Here is a 24760-nt window from a genome sequence, read left to right on the forward strand (position 1 = left end):
GTCTCTCTCCAGTACTTTATCTCAATGTACATGTCACTACTGAATCATACATTTGTTCAGAGTTTACAAGCTTCAGACTCAGCACTGTTAAAAAGCAGATGATTTTTAAGAAATTTGAGTCATTTAGCAATCTTTTTTTTTTCTCCAGTTGAGTAGTAATTAGCGAAAGGCATGATGCTCTCAGGGGGGAAAGGGGAACATCAGTGAGTGTTGAGTGGTTTTTGCCATATCCTCTGTGCATTTGCCTTCTTGTATTTCTTCGCTGCGAGTTATTTCAGTCTAACAGGTTTAGTATATGAAGCACCCAGCAGTGCTGATTCTCCAAGCAGAGAACAGTATCAACGTATGTCTAAACTCTAAGCAGATGGATGATTATAAATTCCAAGGTGTGTTTTTGGGGTTTTTTTGGGCAGTGTTTAAAAAGTGTTGCATTACAGTGGTTGTAAAAATCCCTTCTAAATAATAATTATGAGAAGGCCATAAGGGCTGCTTTGATACTGTCTTTGGGGAACATCTAACATTCAGCTTAGTTAAGGCCACTAAGAAAGCTTCCATAATTGTGCTTTAGTTAAAGTACTGTGTAATGAATGTCAAATGCCATGAATGATTCCAACCAAGTTTGCTTTTTATATAATTTAAGAGATTTTAGAGAGGCTGACCATGATTTTAAGATTAAACTGACTAAAATTGGTTAGCTTCAAACCACCAGAAACAAATTTAACAAATAATTTCTGTATATCTGAATATTTAGTATGATGAGCAGCATAGAAAAGCAAAGTATTTACACCAAAATGGATCAGGAGTTGGAGTTTGGGATGTAGTCCATCAGGATTCGATTTTGTGCCAAAAAATTACTTTCAAAGGTTATGGGTGGTTTTTGATTCCAAATGTATGAGACATTTGACTCCTCCAATAGCAAAGAAAAGTGGGATATTTAACATTTACAGGAAAGAAGCTCTGCAAGTGTTTGATTAGATTTCTGAATACATTGAAGCCTTTCCTCAGAACATAATAATGCATTAAGGCTGAAACGGATATAGCACAATGATGGCTAATAGCAAATGATTAAAACATCTTCCTGCCTCACAGCAACAATAAAAAAAAGTGTCAGATTCCAGGTTCTCTCTTTCTTTCCTTTATTCTTGCGGATTCTTCAATTTTAGTTAAACAGATGCATAAATGTATAAGCGCCTCTCTGCATGTCATCACACCACCTGCAGTCACATCAGAACTGCCCAGGGTTTCTATGATCAGGTGCCATTGTTTTGTCAGATTCATTGGCCAATCAAAAAGAGGACTATAAGCTACAAAGAAGTAGGTGGTCTTTGTTATATTAACATCTGCAAGTTGCAATTTAATTTATACAGTTTATTTTCAGACTTATATTCTATACTCATTATGTGTAGTTAGTTGTATATTTGTAGGTTATTTCTTGCTTTGGTTTTTATATAAACATTACAGTAGATGAATTGACTTATCTAAAATACCTCCAGGTGTGACGAGTTTGTGAGTCTGTGTATGCATGCTGTTCTGTGATAGACTGTGTTTTTGTGCTCTGGATCCAGCATGACCACGACCGGATAAAGTGAAATGAACTTCATACATTTTTTTTTTTGTGAAGTGGCAGAAAATGCAGCAACCAATATAAGAGCAGCACGTCATTCAGTTGCATGTTGATTAACCCTGGACCACTAATCTGAGCCTGATTGTCCCATGAGGTCTTATCTTCCTCTTGAAGTTTTAATCAGTGCTTATGGATTCTGGCTGTTATGTACACTATGTGATTGCATGCAGACGTCAGGGAACACACAAGTGGTCATTGAGGTTCAATAAATCCTTTTGCTGCAGTGAGAGAACGGATGCATTTATCAGGCATTGCCCCACAGAGACTACACTCAAGCTGATGAGATGCAGTACATCTGAGTGCTGACTTTTGAGGAGGCAGAGCAGGAAGGATCAGAACGACGTGTAGTGTATCTGCTCCAGCAAAATGGGCCACAGAAGCAAAAGCCTGGAAGCATCTATTTAATAAAAAGCAACAGAGCATGTAGATTGCATGATTTCCCTCTGTTCTTGAGGGGGGTCAAAAGACAGGCATTGTTGGTAGCTTGGCATCTCTAATGGTCCGTTGTGTTTGAACCGTATACTGTAAATACCATGCAGTTTGTTTGGTGTAAAAGTAGTATTGCTCATTGTCCAGTCACTACTGCACAAATAGAGCTAAAACTTCCTTAGCTCTTGATTATTGTCCTCCAGTCTGGACAAATTAAACTAAACAAGGGTGTGTTTACTAATGAGCTGAAAATGGATACACAAAAAATTATAAATGTAACCAGCAAATTGACAAAGTTAAGCATTAAAATGTTCGACACAAATTCAACCAATCTCCTCAAACAATCCACATGTATAAATTCTATATAAAGATTTAGTGAGAATGGATAAAACTGTAAAGACTGAGAGTTATTTGATTACTACTTTCAGGTTCTCTATATGACTGCCCAATCATTACTGACAATGATATAAATTCTTACAGTTTTTTTTGTTTTGTTTTTGTTTTTGTTTTTTTGTTTTTTTTTTACAATTATTTAAACAAAGATTAAGTTCAGTAAAATATCTATTTGCAAACCCAGCAAGCCAAAGATGCATTTACTTTGCAGAGTAGCACAAAAACAAAGCATGGAAATTTGTATTTGTACTGTAATCAGATAAACTGCAATCAGATGAGAAGATCTTCAGCATGTTTTTTCAGAAAGGTCACATTTTTTCTCCATTCTGTTTGATGTGAACATTAAGTGAGATGCTTGACCTGTATCTGATGCATTATGCTGCTAGCACCTAACTGGCTGTTTGGATAATTGCTTGTATTCAGATGTTCCAATTAAAGTGATCTAAGGAGTCAATATAACCTTGATGGGACACAAGCTCGATAAAGAACACTATGCAAACACAATTACACAATGATTTACACCTATAGGGGCAAGTTATTTTAGGAAAACCATCTACTCTACTGGGAGTTTGAGGGAGGTGGGAGAAATCCTAGGGAATGTAGACAACCCACTGAGCTCAAGATCAAATCTACGATGCTCTTAAAGAATCCTGAATACAGAGAGTATCTTACTCATTCTGTGTTTGAGAAGGGCTGGTCAATAATATTGTTTGTTCGTCATTACTGCAAAATTAACCTAAAGAAAGCTGTAATATGAAAAGATTCTTTATTGAATGTTGTGTACAGTATAATAGTTTCACAGTATACATGATGCAGTGTAATCATTTTGGTGAAGCCCATGCTTTAAGTTGGTGGCATGGTGCAGCAGCATCCCCCACTTCAGAGCTCAGGTTACCATCTCTGTGTCTGTGTGGGTTTCCTCAAATTTTACTTTACTTCCACCTTTTAAAAATATGCTGCTATCAGGTATTGCCCGTGCTAAATTGTTTGTGCGTGTGAGTGAGTGTGGTCTCCTGTACAGTCACCATATACAGTGCTCTGGGATATGATCCGGATCTATCTCCCTAATTAGTATAAAGGATTTCACTGTGAATGAATTAATATATTCTTAAACTTTTTTCAAAGGTGCTTTTTATAGCCTTAGACATCACAGCTGCAACATGTAATGATATAATAACGATATAGTGTTTTTTGAAACTAGAATTTGGATTATAACATAAAAAGGAATAATTTCACCCTTTTAAGCTAAGCACGGTACCAAATTGAAATTTAATAGTGTTCGAATTATACTCTATCAAAATGTATTGCACCCAATCAGGTTTTAAATGAAGTATTTGATTAATTCATTTAAATAACATGTAAAATGCATTAGAGATGCAATGGAATTCATTCACTATGCTCTGTGGCACACTAATTATTTGTGGCTTATAACAGACTTAATTGCCATATTGATAGATGTTATGCAACATTCAGCAATGTTGGAACAATTAAAACATACTTTCTTTCTCTACCCACTTGATGGGAACATTTAAAGTGACAATGTAAACATGCTAATATTTAACATGCTAATGTGAATATTTCATCATATACAGTAGGTATGAGAGCAAAAAAAATTATGATCAAAAGTATGAGGCCTTTTCCCAACTATGCCACATACTGTAGCTGGTCTCACATAGTTTTCCCTTCATTTGAACCAAGAGGCCCAACGCTTTCTAGCATGACAATGTTCCTGTGCTCAAAGTGAGCTCCATGAAGTCATTGCTTGATGGTTGACATGGAAGACCTGCATAGAGCCCTGTACTCAAAACCACTGATTACCTATTAGCCTGACAGACAAACCTGACCTCATTTGTAATGTCAAGAATGTCATAAATCCCCCAGCCACACTTCAAAATATAGTGGAAAGCCTTCACAGAAGTGAAGGTGAACTGTACAAATGGTGAACTAAATCTGAAATCAGACTTTCACCATGCATAAGAGGGTGTGATGGTCAGGTATACAAAAAACTTTTGACCATATATTTACTGTATGTTTTACTTTCTTAGAAACTTGATCTTTCATGTCTATCTTTACATGTGTATACAATAACACAACCTGAGCACTAGTTATAATTCTTTAAACAGATCAAATAATGTTTAGTTATAAATCTATCTAATAATGAGTTATAAATCTATTCCAACCCTAACCCTTACCTAACTGTTATGCTCACCTACATACATTCTGTTATGTTTGAACAGTCAAGTAGTAAATACACATAGCAGGAAACCAGAATTTAGTTTAAACTAGAAACCTGTTTATTAAACTTATATAAATTAGATTTAAACACGATAGATGTGTGAACAGCTTTGTTCTTCCATTACACAAAGTACTTCCTTGTTGCTTTTATGTGTAAAATACCTGCTGGCCTTTTCTAAAAAGGACTGACTCTCTCTCTCTCTCTCTCTCTCTCTCTCTCTCTCTCTCTCTCTCTCTCTCTATCTCTCTCTCTCTCCTGATACGGCGGTTTCATAGCAACAACAGCCGCGAATCAGCGCAACATCAGCATCCCGCCATCATGAGCGCAGTGTTGCCGTTCCCTTATTAACTGCTCTGTGTATAATCCTATTGTGCTGGGATAATTTGCCTTCGGCTGCTTGACGAGATTTATAAGTTACACTTCTGGTGATGTATATCCTAGTGAAAGCCTGGGCGGGTTTTAAACCATAACTGGATGGTGAGACTCGAATCTGGCAACCCCGCCTGGCTGTGAACTCTCCATTCCGGACTGGACACAGAGCTGTGCTGACGGACTGATGGACGTGTAGACAGAGAAGCAAACACAGGGCAAGAGGATCGAGGAGAAGGATGGATGGATTCACTGCTGCGGGTAATAAAAGGATGGAACCGAGCAGTTTCCCTGTTCATGCGGAATTACGCGCGGGTTTCCACGTTTTTCTTCACTGCGCAAAATGATGATCTCGGTGGACAGAAACTTTTGTTGATCATCGCCTGAATTCGGCTATGACACTGATGCACATTTCTCACTCGGTAAGTAACGTTGCTGTATAAATGTAGATATGTATTTATTTATTTTTTTAAATCACACACTGATCTTTTTTTCCCTCCCCATCACCCGTGTTGCTTTTTTCTGGATACTGTCACGACGCCGGAGCACAATTATCTGTATTTTTTAACATTTTAAATATTCCCCATTTACAGATGTATTCCGTACATCACTGTAAACACTGTGTGAGAACAGTGAGCTCTAATGGAGCATACATTTCCACACATAATTCCTACAATTGCCTAGACCATGCTTTGACCAGTGCCTCCACATTTCCTCTCAAAACCACTGATTTGAATTAGAAACTGCTTTTTATTGGTTGGTTTTGAAAATATCAGGCTGATGTATAAAAGATAAAACCATATAAACAATGTGTAGAACAGTCTGGATTTATAATAAGATGTACATCATAATTTCTCCACAAACAGTGTTGGTCTACTGTAGTTCCACCAGCACAGAGTAAATGCAGAGGAGATGGTGTAAGTAGCTTCATCGGAAGCAGCAAATTACATTCTGGTTGTTTTTATAGACGTAGGTAAATATGTGGATTTTTTTTCCCATGTGCGTCTTGTTATCATCCATCATTTCTTTATGTTCATACATTCCTCCGTCCCATCAGTTTACAGCACTAGGATGATGGTCATCTTCAATGCACGAGAACACGCACTGCTGTAATTGTGTTGTGTTTTTCAGGTCTTTGTTAAGGTTTAAGGAGCTACAGATACACTTCACTAAATGGTGTAGAATAGAAAAGAGCTCATAGATCAGTCAGATAAGAGTCTAACAGGACATGACAAACAATAATAAAATAGATACTCTTGATGCATCCTATCCACTAATACTGTACATACAGTACAGTAGATTCTTTTAAAGAAATCTGACCCACAAAGGAGCGGTTTGTGCTGTACCATCAGTGTTATGAGACTTATCTTGCAACAGAATCTTTTTACCCTCTCTTTATAAAACTATTAAAACAACCTAGTGAACATATTTTCTAATCCAGTGCTGATACTAACACAAAACACTGAATCAGTGCAGGATCAGCTCTGTTTTTTCTGACGTACTCCACTGATGTATTTTACCTGTGAACACCTCTTGAATTGATTGACATGCCGCAGGTCATGCATGTGAATATAGTCTTAAAGCAAGCATCACTGTATCTGTGATCTTTCATATAACCTGGAAACAGATGCTCACAGACATTTGGCTCAGTTATTAAGAAGATGTCAGTGTTGAATACATATCAGATACAGAGCTCTGATAAATATCATATTATAAATAAAAGTGAAGCGTCGTCATTCTATAAAATACATGCTTTGCCATTTTTAAGGTCAGAAATTCAGTGAGAGAGTGTGAGAGATGCATCTTGGCAGCAGTAGCTGATCCCAGTAATCACCTGAGGTTGATCCTTTGAGCAGGGCTGATAGATTGTTTTGTGCTGGAAGAATTATGAGATGGTTTTATTCTTCACAATCTATCTCTGCTTTGCTTCACAACCCAGTAAAGAAAAGAACAGGAACCCTTTGTCTGCCATACATTTGATCATTATGTGTGTGTGTCTCAAATACTGGAGCCTTGACCGAAAGGAAAATAGTTTGTCATCCTACCAGTTAAGACAATTTTCTGCAGTGTGGCAGGGTGTATTATCTTGCTGAAAAAGGCCACTGCTATGGAGAGTTGTCCTTGGTCTGACCAATGTTAATGTAGGCGGTACTGTATGTGTCAAATAACAATTTGAATGCTAGGACATTAAAAAGGATTCAAAGCAAAATGTTGCCCAGGGCATCACACTGCCTCTGCCAACTTCCCTTCTTCCTGTAGTGCATCCTGGTGCCATCTCTTTCTCAGGGTGAAGACACACATGCACATATCTGTGCACATGATGATGTTAACGAAAACATAAATCGTCAGAACAGACCACTTTCTTCCACTGCTCCATGGTCCAGTCCTGATGCCCACGTGTCCATTGCAGGTGCTTTCAGTAGTGAACGGGTCAGCATGGGAACTCTGAACGGTTTTCAGCTACACAGATCCATAAACATAAAGCTGTGACACACTGTGTGTTCTGCACCTTTCTGTCATAGCAAGCATAAACTTTTTCATCAATTTCTGCTATAGTAGCTCTACTTTGGGACTCTAACAGACAGGGCAAGGCTATGCTTTCCATGACCCTGTCATTGTTTGCACTTCCCTGGACCACTTTTGGTAGGTATTATCCACTGCATAGATGGAACTCCCCACAAGACTTTCTGTTTTGGAGATGCTTTGACCCAGTCAGCTAGCCATCACAATTTTCCCTTGTCAGACTCACAAAATACACTTGTCAATTTTTCCTGCTTCCAACACATTAACTTTTATATCACACACCTTGACAGGTGTCACTGAAACAAGATAATCAATGTTTTTCACTTCACATAAACTGCAGTTATCTAATATCAGGCTCACCCTTACTGGACAGTTGAAGATTAGAAGAAGAAAAAAAAAAAACGCCAATCATTTTTCCAGTCTTCAACTGTCCACTTTGGTTGAGTCTCTGCTCATGATTCTTGTTCTTGGCTGACAGGAGTGGAACCCGATGTGGTCTTCTGCTGTTATAATCTATCGACCTAAAGAATTGATGTCTTGTTCATTCTGAGATGCTTGTCTGCTCACTACATTTGTAAACAGTAACAATTTGAATTACTATACAGACATATATGTACTGAATTTTATTAATTAATTAATTAATTTATTTATTTATTTATTTGATTACTCCTGGTTCTCCAGCGGCAGGATCCCGTACTCTCATTGGTGCTCCCATTTCCGGGCAGGGAGCTAATCCAGCCACTGAAGAGCTAACTCTCAGTGCCGGTCCCAAGTCCGGATAAAATGGGAGGGTTGCATCAGGAATATCATCCGGCGTAAAAACGTGTGCCAAATCAAATATGCAGACCAGATGATCCACTGTGGCGACCCTGAACAGGGAGCAGCCGAAACAACAACATTTATTTATTTATTTATTTATTTTGTATTTGCATTTCCGCTGCCATGTAAGTTATCATAAAAATATTCATTCAGCCTGGTAGACTGTGCTTTCATAATATTCAAGTAGAAATATGAGTTTATTTTGTTGAGAAAGGTTAATTTAATTTGAATGGTTTTCTGTCCTACACTGCACAAGCTTTCCATGGGGTTAGATTTCCTAGGGCACTGTGGGTTTGATCCAAACAAGGACAATCCAGGCCACAACCATGCCTGTTTTTTTTGTTTTGTTTGCTTAGAGTAGGCTAGGAAAATCGCATGTGACGGATCTCTAAACCTGTCTTATGTTTATAACAAACCTGACTTGTCCTCATAATACTATCAATCATACACTATTTCAGAAAAATTGTTTCTTCAGGAGTTCTTTAGATATTAACAGGATCGTAGCTTCCTACAGGGTTTCTGCTTGAAACCCCTTACTAAAAACAGGTTGTTACAGATGGATGCCTGATTAAAATAAAAATTAACGTAACATAAAGTGTGCAAAACCTGGCACATTTTCTACAAGTCTTATGAATTGAATTGGAGCAATTGACAATTTCATTCTTCCAAAACATTTCTAAATGTTTTGGAGAGGTGGTCATCCTGGAAGAGACCACTCCCATAGAAATGCTTTACCATAGTATGAAGGTAATCAGTCAGAAATTCATATTGATTTGCATCACTTTTTCCTCTAAAGGTACAGATGGACCCAAAGCATGGCAGCAAAATGCCACAACATAACAGAGCCACTGAGTCTTCTTTTATTAGTCACCTGTCTGTGCATAGAACCATTCAGAGTTCCCAGAAGGGACCCATTAACCTTAATTTGTTAAAGTGTTCAGTGTAATTGGTATCTGATGCGTATTCATTCAACTCCTTGTTTTTTTTCTCAGTGTGACAATTCATCAGGAACTCAATATAAACATCTTATTAGTCAGAGTCTTCAAGAGGAGGATAGATTTCTCGTTCTAGTCCTCATTGAAGCTCTCAATAGGTTTCTATCTCATGCCATCTCCTTGACACTGTCCTTTTGGCAATGATCGTAAGGCTTTAAGAATCTTTGCAACAACATGCTGTTAAAAATATGATCTAAATGTATAGCACTTTCAGTATTATATTAAGGAGTGTGAACATTTACTTTTGTAGTTGTCAGTTTGCATGTATAAATCAGTAAACTAATATGCCTTTACCTTTATTGTTTCTTTTATAACTGGAATTGTAATGATATCCTATTACCTTTAAGCCATGTCACATGAAGTAATGTAGCTCCTTATAGTTTATTCAGGGAATCGAGTGAAATTTTATACTTTACCATCTCAGTAGATGACAGTTTAATTTCCTGATTTATTCATCCATGATGACGGCATATCAAAGTAAAGGTTCACACCGTGACAAGTCAAGGACATACACTTGTTCATGGCTAATGACTTACTGTATTAAAATGCGTCATAATACCATAACATTCATCGCCTGAGTTGTTGGTGAAAGTTAGCTAGCTGCTGTATCCTTGTAGGTGCTGAGTGTGGGGATTTTGTGTTTAGAATGAGTACAATAAGGGTAATTGTTAGTTTAATGATCTTGTTCTTCACTGGTGCATATTTCACTGCCCATTAACTCTATATAAGCTTATCACTGGGCCATGTGGCGCTGCCTCATTACTAGAAGACACACACATACATGTATAGGGAGTAGCATTTTGAAGTGTGTTTGTTTTTGTTTCTGCCATTCAAATTAATCTGACGTTTGGACATATAGTGGGGTCACGGCTGCCAACCAGTACACATTAGAGATATATTTCACTTTTCTATATGACATGTTAGTCATACAATCAAATCAGACATTTGATGAAAGCTACAAGAGACAATTCGGTCTGCTGAGAGGATTACTGATGATCCGCTGCCCTCGATCTGGGAAGTATACTCTTCCAGAATGAGGAAACAGGAAGGAAAAATCATTTCACACTTCACCCACCCTGGCCACAACCTCTTTGAACTGCTGCCCTCTGGCTGGCACCAAAACACCAGACACAAGATCAGCTTTTTCCACGAAGGCCATCTCCCTCATGAGCAGTTAACTGCCTCCAAGGACCCTTGTAGTGCTTTTTCTTCTCTGTGGATTTTATTAAAATCAATTATTATCTAATGTGCAATCACTCCTATTTATTCTATGACCTGTATATGACATTACCTTTTCCATAGCTGCACATCGTATTATAAAAAATCATTATTTTTTAAAAATTATTGTGTGTCTTGTGGTCATGTTTATGTGTGTACTGGAAGCTTCACTGACCGAGTCAAATTCCTTGTTTGTGAACACACTTTGCCACTAAAGCACTTTCTGATTCTGATTCTGAATAATGCACTTTCAGATCAGTAGTGAAAGTTAGGGCTGATATCATTCTTTTTATAACCTATTTGTTTTGTGGTGTTTGTGAATGATCAGCCTCACCCATGTTTACTTCCATCTTCCATCTATAATGTGCCACTTAGGAATATTTTCACTTTACCTTAATAGATTTGATGGTCTGTAATTTCAAGGTTATTAACAAGCATAAATTTAGCAGCTCCTTCTCTATTCATTTTTATCTCTCTTCGTGCATTTGGGTAACCTCACTTTGCTAGATTTCTCTCACGGCTCTGCTGCCTACTCATCAGAAAGGTCAGATGTACATGCTTCAGATTCATGCTGTGCATGGCTCATCCTCTGACCGATAAATCTCTGTCATTGACCTCAAGGACAACTGTGATTTTATATGCCACCCTCTCAGACACTTTTCATCACCTTGTGTACATTTATCCTCTGCTGTTTGCTTGGAGGTGAGGAGAATATGCACCAGAGGTGACAGTCAACATATTTCTTGGACACATTACATGTAACAGAACATGAATAATCATGCACAAATACCTGAAGGAATGCTTTCTTACATATGAACTAATGATGGCTTAATGCATGTACTTATCAGGAACTAATGAAGAGCTAACCTTAACTATGACCACCGACTAACGAATAATGAATAACGACCACCTTAAGTACATGTTTGCAAATGTTTGTTGAATAATGTGTTGATTAACACATAGGGGTAAACTAACTCGAACATGCTCTATCTGAGGCTAAAACAGTGGAAAATAAGCTTTTAGAACACTGATTTTAAATGTTAATACACGCAGAGATAGAGATTTGAAGAGAAATGGATGGTGAAATGCACAAAAACGGGCTGAGATGTCTACATTTGATGAGGATTTGTAATGTACTTTATGAAAGTAAACAAGCACCATACAATGATGTTTGGGTATACAGCTGTATTTGGCAAATTATATAACAATTTACTATTTTAAATTATTCAGTTTAATTTCCTGTTCTTTCTTATAGATGATGTTTGATTTAGTTACCCTATTCTTGTTAATTGATAAGTTAACTAAAAAACATTAACACATTTATTTAAAAGAATCATGTTGTAGTTAAGGTTAGCTCATTGTTTGTTTGTTATTAGTACTCATCATTAGTTCATATGTAGGGTTTAGTAAATGATTATTCAAGTAATGTTAATGTAAAGTGCTACCATTCTATGCAGTTTTTTTTAGGACTGGCTTAATGAAGGTTCAAATATGATCTATCAATTATATTTTGAATCTGTATTTTAACTACGAATCAACTTGTGGACCGTTTCTGGAATGGAAAGTTTTAGCAAGTCATTATTATAGTAGTATATTCTATTATAATACTGCGATTTAATGTGCAAACAAAATATGTTAGACATGTAAATCTACCTTAGCAAAGTAAACATTTTATACTGTAACCCTGCCTCTTTCCAAAGAACTACATCAGGGGTTTCACAGTAATGGGGTAAATACATATGTAACTTTGGAGTTACAGATACAGGTGCAATAGTAGCAGCAAATCATTTCCTGTTACTACACTGTGTAAGTTAATCAGTTTGTTGAGAAAGCTAGTCGCACAGTGTTGGTAGCTCTGAGGGTGCGAGATGCAGTGCGAGGACTGATAAGAGCTTTGAGGTAAGAGGGCGATGGTCCATTTCTGAATCTGAATCTACCAGAAGCCAGTGGAGGGAGCGCAGAAGTGGGGTGGTATGTGAGAAACTACACAGGTTGAAAACAAGACGTGCTGCTGCAGTAGTCCAGATTTGAAATGACAAGAGTCTGAACAAATACCTGAGCAGCCAGTTTGGATAAAAATGGCCAAATCTTTTTGATGTTGTACAGAAGAAACCAACTGAGCGTCCTATTTTTGATTGTCCATGGTTACCACAAGGTTGTGAGCTGTGGCCATAGGGGAGATCAGAACATTGTGCAGGGATATTGCAAGATCCTGACTTGGTGATCTGGGATGATCAGCAGTTCAGTCTTCCTGGGATTGAGTTTAAACTGATGAGCTGTCATCCATGATGATATGTCCGACAGACATGCTGAGATCCGAGCAGAAGCCATGGTAATTGATGGAGGGAAGAAGAACATAAATTGAGTGTCATCAGCATAGCAGTAGTAAGAGAACCCATGTGAGGAAATAACTTCACCAAGAAAGTGAGTATACAGGGAGAAAATGAGAGGAACAAGTTCTGAGCCCTGTGGGACACCAGTGGAGTGTCTGCATGGAGCAGATGTGACCCCTCCCATGTTACCTGATATTAACAACCTTTCAGGTAGAAAGCCAACCATTCCCATGCTGATCTGCCAATTTTTAGACTCCTAAGGTTGGACAAGAGACATAAGCGTGTCACATTCGCAACATGCGAGGAAAAGGACAGCTGATTTTCTATGTCCACCTCAAGGTTGCAAGCTGTGACTAAAGGGAGTATCAGATTGTTATGTAGGGATATTGAAAGATCCTGACCTGACCATGTTTTCCTTTTCATAATAGTGTTATATTCACCTTTAAAAAAAATAGCCATAAAACTGAATTATAGAAAATCTGGAAATATTTTGAATCATAAACAGAAATTAAGCTGGTATATGCAGAACTGCATAGTACTGAAATACTGCACATTATTAGCTTAGAACTGAGTAATTCCACATGTTGCTTTGTCCATCTTTTTAAAAAAAGGTAGCCATCCATTCAGTGTACATGTTGCTGTTTGGAAAGCTTGAGTTTAGAGCGTTACTAACTGTTACCATTGCTTAATTTTAGTTTTTACACCTCTAACAGTTTTCTAACAGTGAAGACTATTAAAAGATATATCTGATGTCATGCATGCCTTAAGCACCACTTTCCACATCTCCTCTATGCTGGATAGTGAAGCATAAGAGTGATAAATTGTGAGGAATAAAACCATGCCATAATTCCTCCAGTAAAACAATATATCAACCCTGCCCAGGAGATCAACCTCAGATGGTTTGAAGGTCTCTCTCTCTCTCTCTCTCTCTCTCTCTCTCTCTCTCTCTCTCTGTCCTTTTTTATAGCCCCAGCTGTAAGGGAAAAATGCTGAAGAGAAATGCTGGAATGTCTTCCAATGGCCATATTTGGATGTAAGAGAACACAAAATTATGTAACGTATTGGCCTTTGTTTTTCAAGTTTTCCACCATTGTGAGGAAAAGGAATTTAATGCCCACTGCACTGTGGCAGTAGATTCATCACCACAAATTAAGAAAAATGGCCATTATATTCTCAGAAGGGAGCAGTTGTACAAGTGTCTCTGCATGCCGCTCTTCAGAATTGATGGACATCACTTGTGGAAAGCTAAATCAGTATATTGGTCTTTCAGTGAACTTCTTGGTGCATTCAGAAATAGCAGGACATTTTATGGTCTTTATTTATACTAAAGACCATAAAATGTTTATTTCCACACACTACAGAAAGCACCATTACATAAATTCATTATGAAAGAACACCTGCATTCATATATACTGATGATTGCAAAGTTTCTGATCCAATTAACCCAATATTCCCGGTTTAGTAGAGACCTACTTTCACATTCTGTTAAGTCTGCTTTGTATTTTATGTAGTTGTCTTCTTAATTGTGGTTGTCTTCCACTATTTCATTTTAACTTCTGTGTATTCTTAAAGGATATATATATATATACAGTATCTCATTTATGTAAATATGTTATTATATATTTTCATGTGACAACACTGACACTTTGCTACTGTACAATGTAGTTAGTGAGTGTACAGCTTGTATAACAGTGTAAATTTGCGGTCAACTCAAAATAACTCAAAACACAGCCATTAATGTCTAAACCACTGGCCACAAAAGTGAGTACATCCCTAAGTGAACATGTCCAATATATATAAGAATAAACAGAAGTTAAAATGAAATGGTGGTATATCTTGTCTATAAGAAGACAACCATGGAAAATTTAACAAGCAAACTTAACAGAATGTGAAAGTAGGTCTCTCCTAAACCGGGAATATTCCAAAACATATCTAATCAGTGTCTCACTTCACAATCTTGTTCTGTTTTCTTTTATAATTGATGAAATTAGAGAGAGATGAAATTGCTTATCTGAGCCTCTGTGTGTTCCAAGATGTCTGTTATCATTAGCTGGAGCTCCAGGTATCTTTTCAGCCATCTGTTTGTCAACCAGATGTTGTTTAAGAAAAGCTCATTTTTTCTCTCCTCTGTGTGTTTCAGATAAGAATAGTTATCCCTAGTTAGCTAGCTATCCCATAGTTATCCCTAGTTAGCTAGCAAAAGCCCGGCTAATTCTGCTAATCTTATATTTTATATTTAATCTGCATACTCATTATGTCAACATTTTAAAATAGCCTTTCTTTCTGGGGCTGTGTTTAGTGTTATTTTAATACTTTTAGACAGCCACATCTCTGTGCTTGGTTAGTCACAGATTACTGATATATCTTCTCAGAGTTTGACTTGTTGACTACAGGCTAGAGGTGATAAATGAGAACAGGCAGGTTTGGATGTCCCTGATGTGCCGTTACTTGGCTCACAAGAGCAATCTGTGGTAAGAGGTTCTTAGAGAGCCAGTACAAAGCTTTATTTCACTCTCTGTTTCCTCTTAGAGATGCCAAGATTTCATGATTCCAGTCTTTTGCTAGCTTTATTGTTATTTGGTCAAACTGAAATGTATTTTCTTGTCACCATATCTTTATTCCTAAAGTATACACTGCCATAACACGGCTTTCGTGGGTCTTGGTGGCCTCTTTTCATTTTACTGGGTCTGTTTTCCTGATGGCGCAAGCATTATTTGCTGCTATAATGACAGTTCATTGCTAATTTGTATGGATAAAGGCAGCTCTTTCCCACTTGTACCCAGATGCTATTTTTATAGTCAGAAGAAATGAATGTGTATGCTCTAGCATGGGTGGAATGGAGCAACAGGGAGGTGACATTCAAAATTCACAGTGGTGCAGTGGTATTTTTAAATTTTGTTTGTGATCATTCACTTTGAAATGCTGACATGACATTATACTCAGAACATCATATAATTAATAGAATCAGTAAATCGTCCAACAAAACTATCATTCGGTCAAAGAATTAGCAAATATAAACAACACATGACTAAAGACCCAAAAAAGCACACAGGAAGAACATTTTCAAAGGAGAAAATGGAGTTAATTTAATGCAGTATCACAGCAGCATGTCTAAACACACCTATTGATAATGTAATATTTAAAACCACCTTCCATATAGAAAAGGTTTTTATATCATCTATACGTATATATATTGCCTTTCCAAAAATATTGTCATCTGTCCAGTTTGTGTGAGCATATGCACACTCTAGCCTCAGGGTCTTGTTCTTTTCTGACAGTAGTGGAATCCGGTGTAGTTTTGACACCATCTGGACCAAATAAGTTTATCTTGGTCTCATCAGACCACAGGACATGGTTCCAGTAATCCATGTCCTTAGACTGCTTGTCTTCAGCAAACTGTTTGCGGGCTTTCTTGTGCATCATCTTTAGAATAAGCTTCTTTCTGGGACGACAGCCATGCAGACCAATTTGATGCGGTGTGCGGCGTATGGTCTGAGCACTGACAGGCTGACCCCTTCAACCTCTGCAGCAATGCTGGCAGCATTCATACGTCTATTTCCCAAAGACAACCTCTGGATATAACTCTGACCACGTGCAGTCAACTTCTTTGGTCGACCATGGCGAGGACTGTTCTGAGTGGAACCTGTCCTATAAAGCCCCTGGTCTTGGCCACCGTGCTGCAGCTCAGTTTCAGGGTCTTGGCAGTCTTCATATAGCCTATGCCATCTTTATGTAGAGCAACAATTCTTTTTTTCAGACCCTCAGAGAGTTCTTTGCCATGAGGTGTCATGCTAAACTTCCAGTGACCAGTATGATAGAGTGAGAGTGATAACACCAAATTTAACACACCTGCTCCCCATTCACACCTGAGACCTTGTAACACTAACGAGTCACATGACACCAGGGAGAGAAAATAGTTAATTGGGCCCAATCTGGACATTTTCACTTAGGGGTGTACTCACTTTTGTGGCCAGCGGTTTAGACATTAATGGCTGTGTGTTGAGTTATTTTGAGGGGACAGCAAATTTACACTGTTATACAAGCTGTACACTCACTAACTACATTGTATAATAAATGAATAAAATATAAAATATATTTACAAAAATGTGAGGGGTTTTATTTACAATTTCTGTGAGATATTGTATATATATATTTATATATGTTGCACTTGGTCCGTGATGTCCATGATGATGGAAATATGGGTTGTGATATTATAAAGCACAATATTCCCAGGAATCATATTAGAACATTTCACATAATTTAGCACTTTTCTGAAGGGCACAGAGAAGGCCATCACTTTTGTGTCTTGGTAGTTTGTGGTTGCACGTTACATCATGTGTGCAGACATCTGTCTGGGTGGTAGAGTGTAAGTGCTCTCCTGGTCTCCCACACACAGCTGCTAATCTGGCTCTCTCTCCTGGTCTACATGAGACACCATGTCACTACACTGCACACACAAACGTTCATAGTGACAATGCCTCTGTGCTTCTAGCCCTCACATTAACAAACTAAATGAACAGATTTCTTAACATCTGCTCAGCTAGCATGCTTTTTTTGATATCATTTCTCTAAAGTAGTTAGATCACTCACTCCTCTACTACTAGGACGAATTTGATATTATTACTATACTATATATTACTATTAATATACTACTACACAATGATGTGATGGAATTTATGATTTACTCATTAGATTTTTAGATTCACTTGCTTTACTTATACTGTTAACTTTATCCTGATGCTGTATCTCCTTTGTATACATTTATCTGGGAGAATGACATTAGCTCTGAATGTAAATGTGTGTGTGAACATGTGTGTATGGGGTTCTCTTCGATGGACTTTTAGGGTGTATTCCCTCTGCATGCTATAAATCTACCATGCCACGCTGTCCAGGATAAAGCAGTTACCGAAGATAATTGGAAGATATGATCTTACAATTGAATATGATTCAGAGATATATGTTACAGTAAAGGCTTTAAGCTAGCAAAATAAACACACCTAAATCACCTTAACTGAAGGAATGAAAGCATAGTGTGACACTGAATCTATTTTATAAGAAAACATTTATTATTATTATTATTATTATTATTATTATTATTATTATTATTATTATTATTATTATTATTATTATTATTATTATTGATTCTGTTGTTGTGGTTCACCTGCTATAATATAAATAATTACTTGTCTTCCTTGTTACCCTGCAGTTAAAGAACTAGATATAAATATTTGTATAAATGTCTTATACATTATGTGTATAAATTACAGCTTTGGTTACATTTTGCTAATTATTGTTAATTAAAGTGTAAATAAAGTGTTTCTCTGTCAGGGTATCTATGTTTGCATTATACACTATATGGCCAAAAGTTTGTGTCACCTGACTATCATATAAATATGTGCTTTTGAACATTTCATTCCAGATTTAGTCTTGCTCTGCTGTTATTGTACCTTTCTTCAGAGCATGGTTGTAGGGATTTATCCAGTCAGCTCTAAGAGCATTAATGAGGTCAGGCACTGATGTCAGGTGAGCTGTAGGCCTAGCACACAGTGAAAAGTCCAGTTCATCCCATTAGTGACTACTGGGGTTGAGGTCAGTGCTCTCTGCAGGATACTCTGTGCAGGTTCTTCCAATCCAACTTTGGCAAACCATGTCCTTATGGACCATACTTGTGTCAGGGGCATTGTCATGCTGAAAGATGTTTGGTGAAGGGAACTCTTAGTGCTACAGCATACAACGACATCATCACTTGCATGTTTCCAACTTTGTAGCAACAACTTCTTGGGAAGTTCTTGGGAAGACTGTGATTGTCAAATGTTCACAAACATTAGGCCATATAGTGTATATTTGCTTCTGTATATGGATTTAAGTTATATAAAATGGATCAAACCTGTTAATTTATTGTGACATGCTCTATATTACTGATGTTTACTGTATATATCTGATTACTGTTGACTGTCTGATGTACTGATTTTTTTAATCTTTCTGTCAAATGCAGGATGATTAGTTGATCACTAGTTCAGGTCTCATTATGATTGCTACTGGAGGCCTCCTGCGAATCTCAGCAAGACGTCAGGATTCTCTCCAAGCCAAAAACCGGGCAGAGAACAAGCGCAAGAGAAAAGCCAAAAAGAAGCGAAAGAATGAGGTGGTTGTGGTGAAGGGCAAATTGAAGCTCTGTTCAATCTCTGGGCTGATTGCTGCACTGGGCATTATTGTGCTGCTGGTTGGGATTGCCTTGGCTGTATTAGGCTACTGGCCTAAAGGAAGTCCGCTTTACCCAGGACTGCTCACAGTTAAAGGCTTACAGAAACAAGCCTGGACTGATGGCAGAGGAGGACCCAAAGCAGTGAACTGGACCACTAGTGGCAAGTTCATTTATCAGCTGGATAAAAATCATATAATCTCTAATTATACTAATAACACAACTGAGGAATCGCCAAAGTTGGGTGTTTTTGCTGAGTTTTTAAACAAACACTTACATTCAGACAAATTAAAAGTGTTTGGACCATTGATTATGGGCATTGGTATCTTCCTGTTTATTTGTGCTAATGCAGTGCTGCATGAAAACAGGGACAAAAAGACAAAAATCATTAACCTTAGGGACATTTATTCAACTGTTATTGATATTCACAGTTTGCGATCCAAGGACAATGCTTCACTAAATGGATTTGTGAACTATATGCAATCAAAGGGGGTAGAAGGCAATCTGAGTTCTGTATACAATGCTGCTATGCTAGCAAAAGGCTCATGGCCATCTTCAGACTCTTTCAAACAGGACCCAGACAGCCTGCCCTCATCCAGAAAGTCATCTACTGGCAAACTAGAAGACTTACCTTTGGATAGTCTTGCGATCAAAGACACAGTGTATAGCATTTGCAGGGATCAGTCACCAGAGGCCAAGCAATGGGAGACCAAAACAATTGTAACTTCCTCAGTCAATGCTTTCACGCTACCATTGATCAGGCTTAACCACAGGACAGCAGGAAACAGAAGGGGTTCAGATAAAACCGGGGAGATCAGAAGTGAATACCTGGATTCGGATGCTATTCGTCATTGCTTCGAGTCACTAGCTGCATCAGGGAGCATCACCAAAGCTAAAGTGAAGACTTCACACACCCGAACCATTCTTTCCCAGGACTCAGTGGAAGTTTATAAGGGTAGTGAGAGCCTGCAAGAGATGCCACATCTCTCCCTTGAAGGCTCTAGGGTGCAACTCCTCCAGGCATCCCCTGGCCCTAAAGTGACAGGCTCTCATCTGTCCTTAAGTGCCCTATCTGACTACTCCAGGTCCATTGACTTGGGTATCTGCCCATCCACCTCTGTGGAAAGGCACATGGTGCAAACCAGGCGACGTAGCTGTCCTCGATTGGAGGGCCTGAGCAGTGGGGGTTATATCAAACTCGAAGGTCTTGGAGGTGAGTCTTTTGAGTCCACTGATGTGACAAGTTTTAGTCGTGGGAGTTCTTCTGAACTTTTGTCTAAAGGCCAAGTTTCAAAAAGCCCCCTTGTCTTGGAGGAAGGTGATTCTGATGAGCATGGCATGATCAGACAGTACTCAAAAAAGGAAAAGCTGGTGATGATTTCCCAGTCAGACACTACCTTAGAGGACCTGGAACTAGAGAGTGTAGAACTCTGACTGAGCCACCGGATTAAATCAGTGAACTTGCAACTTGAAGTTTAATAGACACATTACATTCTAAAGTTATCACAGCAATGGATCTTTTCCCTTGTGCTCTTACAGTGAAAATAGATACATTAACTTGCTGTACAGCCTTGGGTACTAATGAATATATTATGTTTCTTTCTTTGGAATTACATTTAATGCCTTTTCAGATTAAAAATGAAAAAACTCGCATTAGAGAGAACAGCATTAAAAACGTGCTGGCATGCCATGAACATTTATAATTGCTATTTAATAAGCAAAAAAAAAAAAAAAGTTTTGAAGTGTGGTAGCACATCTCTATAAGGTTTAATTTTGTACTCACAGTAGAAACAAGGTATGTGGCTGTTCCACCTGTCCACCAGTGTATTTATTTCTAGACAATTAATGAGAAGTTGCTGTATCAACAGCATGTATTTTATACTGTAGTGTCCTTGCACTTTTTTTAAATTATCCAGATTAATTTTAAAGGTTTGACTAAATACATAGCAATATCTTATTTGAACTGTCATCTGCCTGATGTAGACGCATTATGTTTGCATTTGACCGGAGTTTTTATTACGATTGTATGTTTCTTTTTAGATGTCTTGCTTGTTTAGAAATGGCTGTAATGTTTTGTGCCTGAATTCTGATCTACGTCCACCCTCTAGCACAATGAATCATTATCAGGATCATAAACATCTATTCAAACCATGCTTATTCCTTTGAAGTGTTCCTGAAATCCTAAGTGTTTTTTGTAACTGATTATAAGTGTATAATACCATATAATATGTTGAACCATACCATCTCAAATCAGTGTTCCTTGATTCCTATCAAAAACACAAAATCTTATAAGTTGCAGTATTTTCTGAAATATAAACTAGTCTAATGAAACTGATGTCAAAGTAGTCAGTAAGGTTTTAGCATTGAAACACCACCGCACAACATTCAGGTACAAACTGATTTTACAATTTATTAAAGCGATGCATATAGATTACCCATAAAATCCCTCTGTTTTCCGTCAGGATGCGTGCAGGTTACACTTTTCAGTAATCAATTTTTATCTATTTACTTGTATCATCTTTCCTGTTTTTAAATAGAAATTACAGAATAATTACTGATGACTATATACAAACAAAACTAAATGGATGGACTAAATTAAAATGAAACACTCATGCTTATCACCCATGCTAGCTTCATGCATGAAAAACACATATTTAACATTGGAGTGTAAGTTTGTATATAGAGATGGTGCATGAGATAGAGATTGTAAATTCAGGTAACTTTAATGAAATATGATTATATCAATTGATTTAAGGAGAATTGATTTTAATTTGCTTTCTGAAATTCTAATCATAAAAATGTTAATATGGCTTAATGTACAAAAATGACGATCAAGCAAAACATCACTCAATATTTTTAATGCTAACCGTTTTTTATATAAACCCATTATAACGAAACAGCATAACATATTTCTCTCACGGTTTATTAACCATAACTAGTTTTCTACAAAAAATGATGCCATAATCTCATTATATGAACACACAGCTCCAGGGCTTGATACTGAGCTTGGGTTACTGTCTGTGTGTTGTTTGTTGCTCTGTGTGATCTTCCTCCTGTGTTCTCAGGTTTCCTCCCTATGTCCAAAAACATGCTTGTAGGTGCATCGCCTACACTAAATATCCTCTAGTTGTGAATGTGTTTGTTTTGCCATGCTATTGATCAATTCTTCCATTCAGGGTGTGTTTCTGCCTCGTATCCGGCATTCTTCATCGGCTCAGGATGCAGCTATGACCACCGTGACCAAAATAAACCGCAAAATATACAAATTTTGTGCTTATTTTTAGGTTCATTGTTTTGGTAGTGAAAACGTTAATCTGTTTCCTGTAGACATTTCTGTAGGAGATAACAAAAGGCTAGACCTTCTGGTTGGATTGTGTTTTTGTGAATAAGTATGTGACAGAGTTTGGCACTGTTTGGTTGTTGTTTTTGGTACAAATCAAGTTCATATCCAGAATGTTCCTTTATCACAGCTCAATCATGTAGGCTGGATTTGACATTTTATAACCTGATATTAAGCATTAATAACTGAGGTCCACTCTTCTAGCCTAGCTGTTGCTGTTTCATCTTACATCACTATGATTGTTGTGATGTAACTTTAGCACATTATTTTAAATTGGAGATGCTTCATCAAATCTGTATTCTCACACTTCATTTGGCATCCTCTGGAGCAGTAAATGATAACTATTAGTGTTCTAAACAACAAATAAAGTCATAGAAGTGATCATTTTTGGCATCTGTTTTACTGAAGGCATCAGTACAGCTGTTAAGCACCCCCATTGTTTATATTAACATGGATTTGCTAAACATTTGCTAAATTTATAGCCAGGTTTTAAGGGAAATGCTATGACCAGTGTTATGTTCTGCTATTTTTAAAGATCCATTTAATATCATTTTAAAGTTGTTTCTTTTATTTGAAGAGCCCATAGCTTTGACTAATTCACCATGCAGTGGTTTTTGAACAGCCATACGTGTATTCCAAACTGTGTTGTTATTATTTTCTACCATTTATTCATGCAACAGTCTTACAAGAACTAAACAAGTGGGGTAAAATCACTAGAGTAACACTGGCCTAAATGCATACTTAAATATCAGCACATTGTAAATTAATATGTAAAAAAGAGATACAAGAAAACAGCAGTACAAAAAAACAGTGTGTATCATTTAATGACTCAAGTTTCCATTATGCCTCTAAACAAAAACACTTGGGCATAAGTCCTGTAACTATATCAGTTCTCATTTATCACTGAAAATAAGCCATGCATTAAATTAGTTTATGGTGCAGCAGATAGTTTTGTTCTCTCACAGGTCCCTGGTTCAATCCTGAGCTGTGAGGAGTTTTTGTGATCTAATTATTCTTATGTTCTCCCTATGTTTGCATGGGATTGCTCTGGGTTTACTGGTTTCCTTCCACTTCTCAATAATGGCAGTAGGTAGAAGGGCTATTTAAAAATTTCCATTACAGTATGTGTGAGTGTGTGTGTGAATGTGTGGGTGCATAGTGCTCTGTAATGGATTGTCATCCAGTACGGGGTGTACTCCTGCCTTGCATCTAGGAGAATCTGCTGGGATATGTTCTGGATCCATCACAACCCTGAGCAGAATAAAGTGCATTCTGAAGATGAATGAATTTATGTGTCTATCATTTCTACTTTAATCTACTATAGTGCATAGGCACAATTAGTGCAAAACATACAGTAAGTGATCTAGAAACAAATTTGTACTATTTACATGATTCTAATTTTAGGAAAATAATATAGATATTTGAATTAAGGAAAATTCTTCTTACTCTGTGTAATACAATACTCAGCTTTGTAAACTTCTATCTTTCCACCTCTTACTATATTTCTCCCTCATTTTTCTCTGTCACACTTTCTCTGAATCTTTGAATTTTAGTAAGTGCTGAGACTATAGATGCTTTACCCATAACTAAACAAGCATTTTATCTCATCTCATCTCACTCATCTTCTACCGCTTATCCGAACTACCTCGGGTCACGGGGAGCCTGTGCCTATCTCAGGCGTCATCGGGCATCAAGGCAGGATACACCCTGGACGGAGTGCCAACCCATCACAGGGCACACACACACACTCTCATTCACTCACACAATCACACACTACGGACAGAGATAGTCTGGCATCTTTCCAGAGATGCCAATCAACCTACCATGCATGTCTTTGGACCGGGGGAGGAAACCGGAGTACCCGGAGGAAACCCCCGAGGCACGGGGAGAACATGCAAACTCCACACACACAAGGTGGAGGCGGGAATCGAACACCGACCCTGGAGGTGTGAGGCGAACGTGCTAACCACTAAGCCACCGTGCCCCCGCATTTTATCCCATATGACTATGAAATTAACTCAGAACCGAAGTAAATATTTGGCTATTTGGATGGTATGTGTTCATAATAAACTACCAGTAATGTAGTTACATTTACCAGCCCTGACATTATCATTATACACAAATTAATTGTAATAATATAAAGCAAACTTCCAGCTGAACTAATAACCTTGTTTATCCCATTACACTGAATCTTTTCAAGGGTTATTTATATTCAACAACAAATCAATTAACAGACAGTTCTCTGGCAAGCATAAGGATCTAAGTGAGTTTGATAGTCA

General features: G+C 37.6%; 1 protein-coding gene across 1 annotated transcript; it reads left to right on the forward strand.

Annotated features, from left to right (window-relative positions):
• The first annotated feature begins 5128 nt into the window (after nucleotides 1-5128).
• On the forward strand, nucleotides 5129-21510 carry tmem200ca (transmembrane protein 200C, genome duplicate a). The gene is made up of 2 exons (XM_060869758.1): nucleotides 5129-5473; nucleotides 18935-21510. Exon 2 carries the CDS (start codon nucleotides 18968-18970, stop codon nucleotides 20573-20575), a length of 1608 nt encoding a protein of 535 aa, XP_060725741.1. The 5' UTR covers nucleotides 5129-5473; nucleotides 18935-18967; the 3' UTR covers nucleotides 20576-21510.
• The last annotated feature ends 3250 nt before the right edge of the window (nucleotides 21511-24760 follow it).

Source organism: Tachysurus vachellii, chromosome 5 (assembly GCF_030014155.1).
Source record: "Tachysurus vachellii isolate PV-2020 chromosome 5, HZAU_Pvac_v1, whole genome shotgun sequence".
Taxonomy (NCBI): Eukaryota; Metazoa; Chordata; class Actinopteri; order Siluriformes; family Bagridae; genus Tachysurus; species Tachysurus vachellii.

Coding starts and splice junctions, on each gene's coding strand:
- tmem200ca (XM_060869758.1), top strand. CDS start 18,968: ATGATTGCTACTGGAGGCCTCCTGCGAATCTCAGCAAGACGTCAGGAT.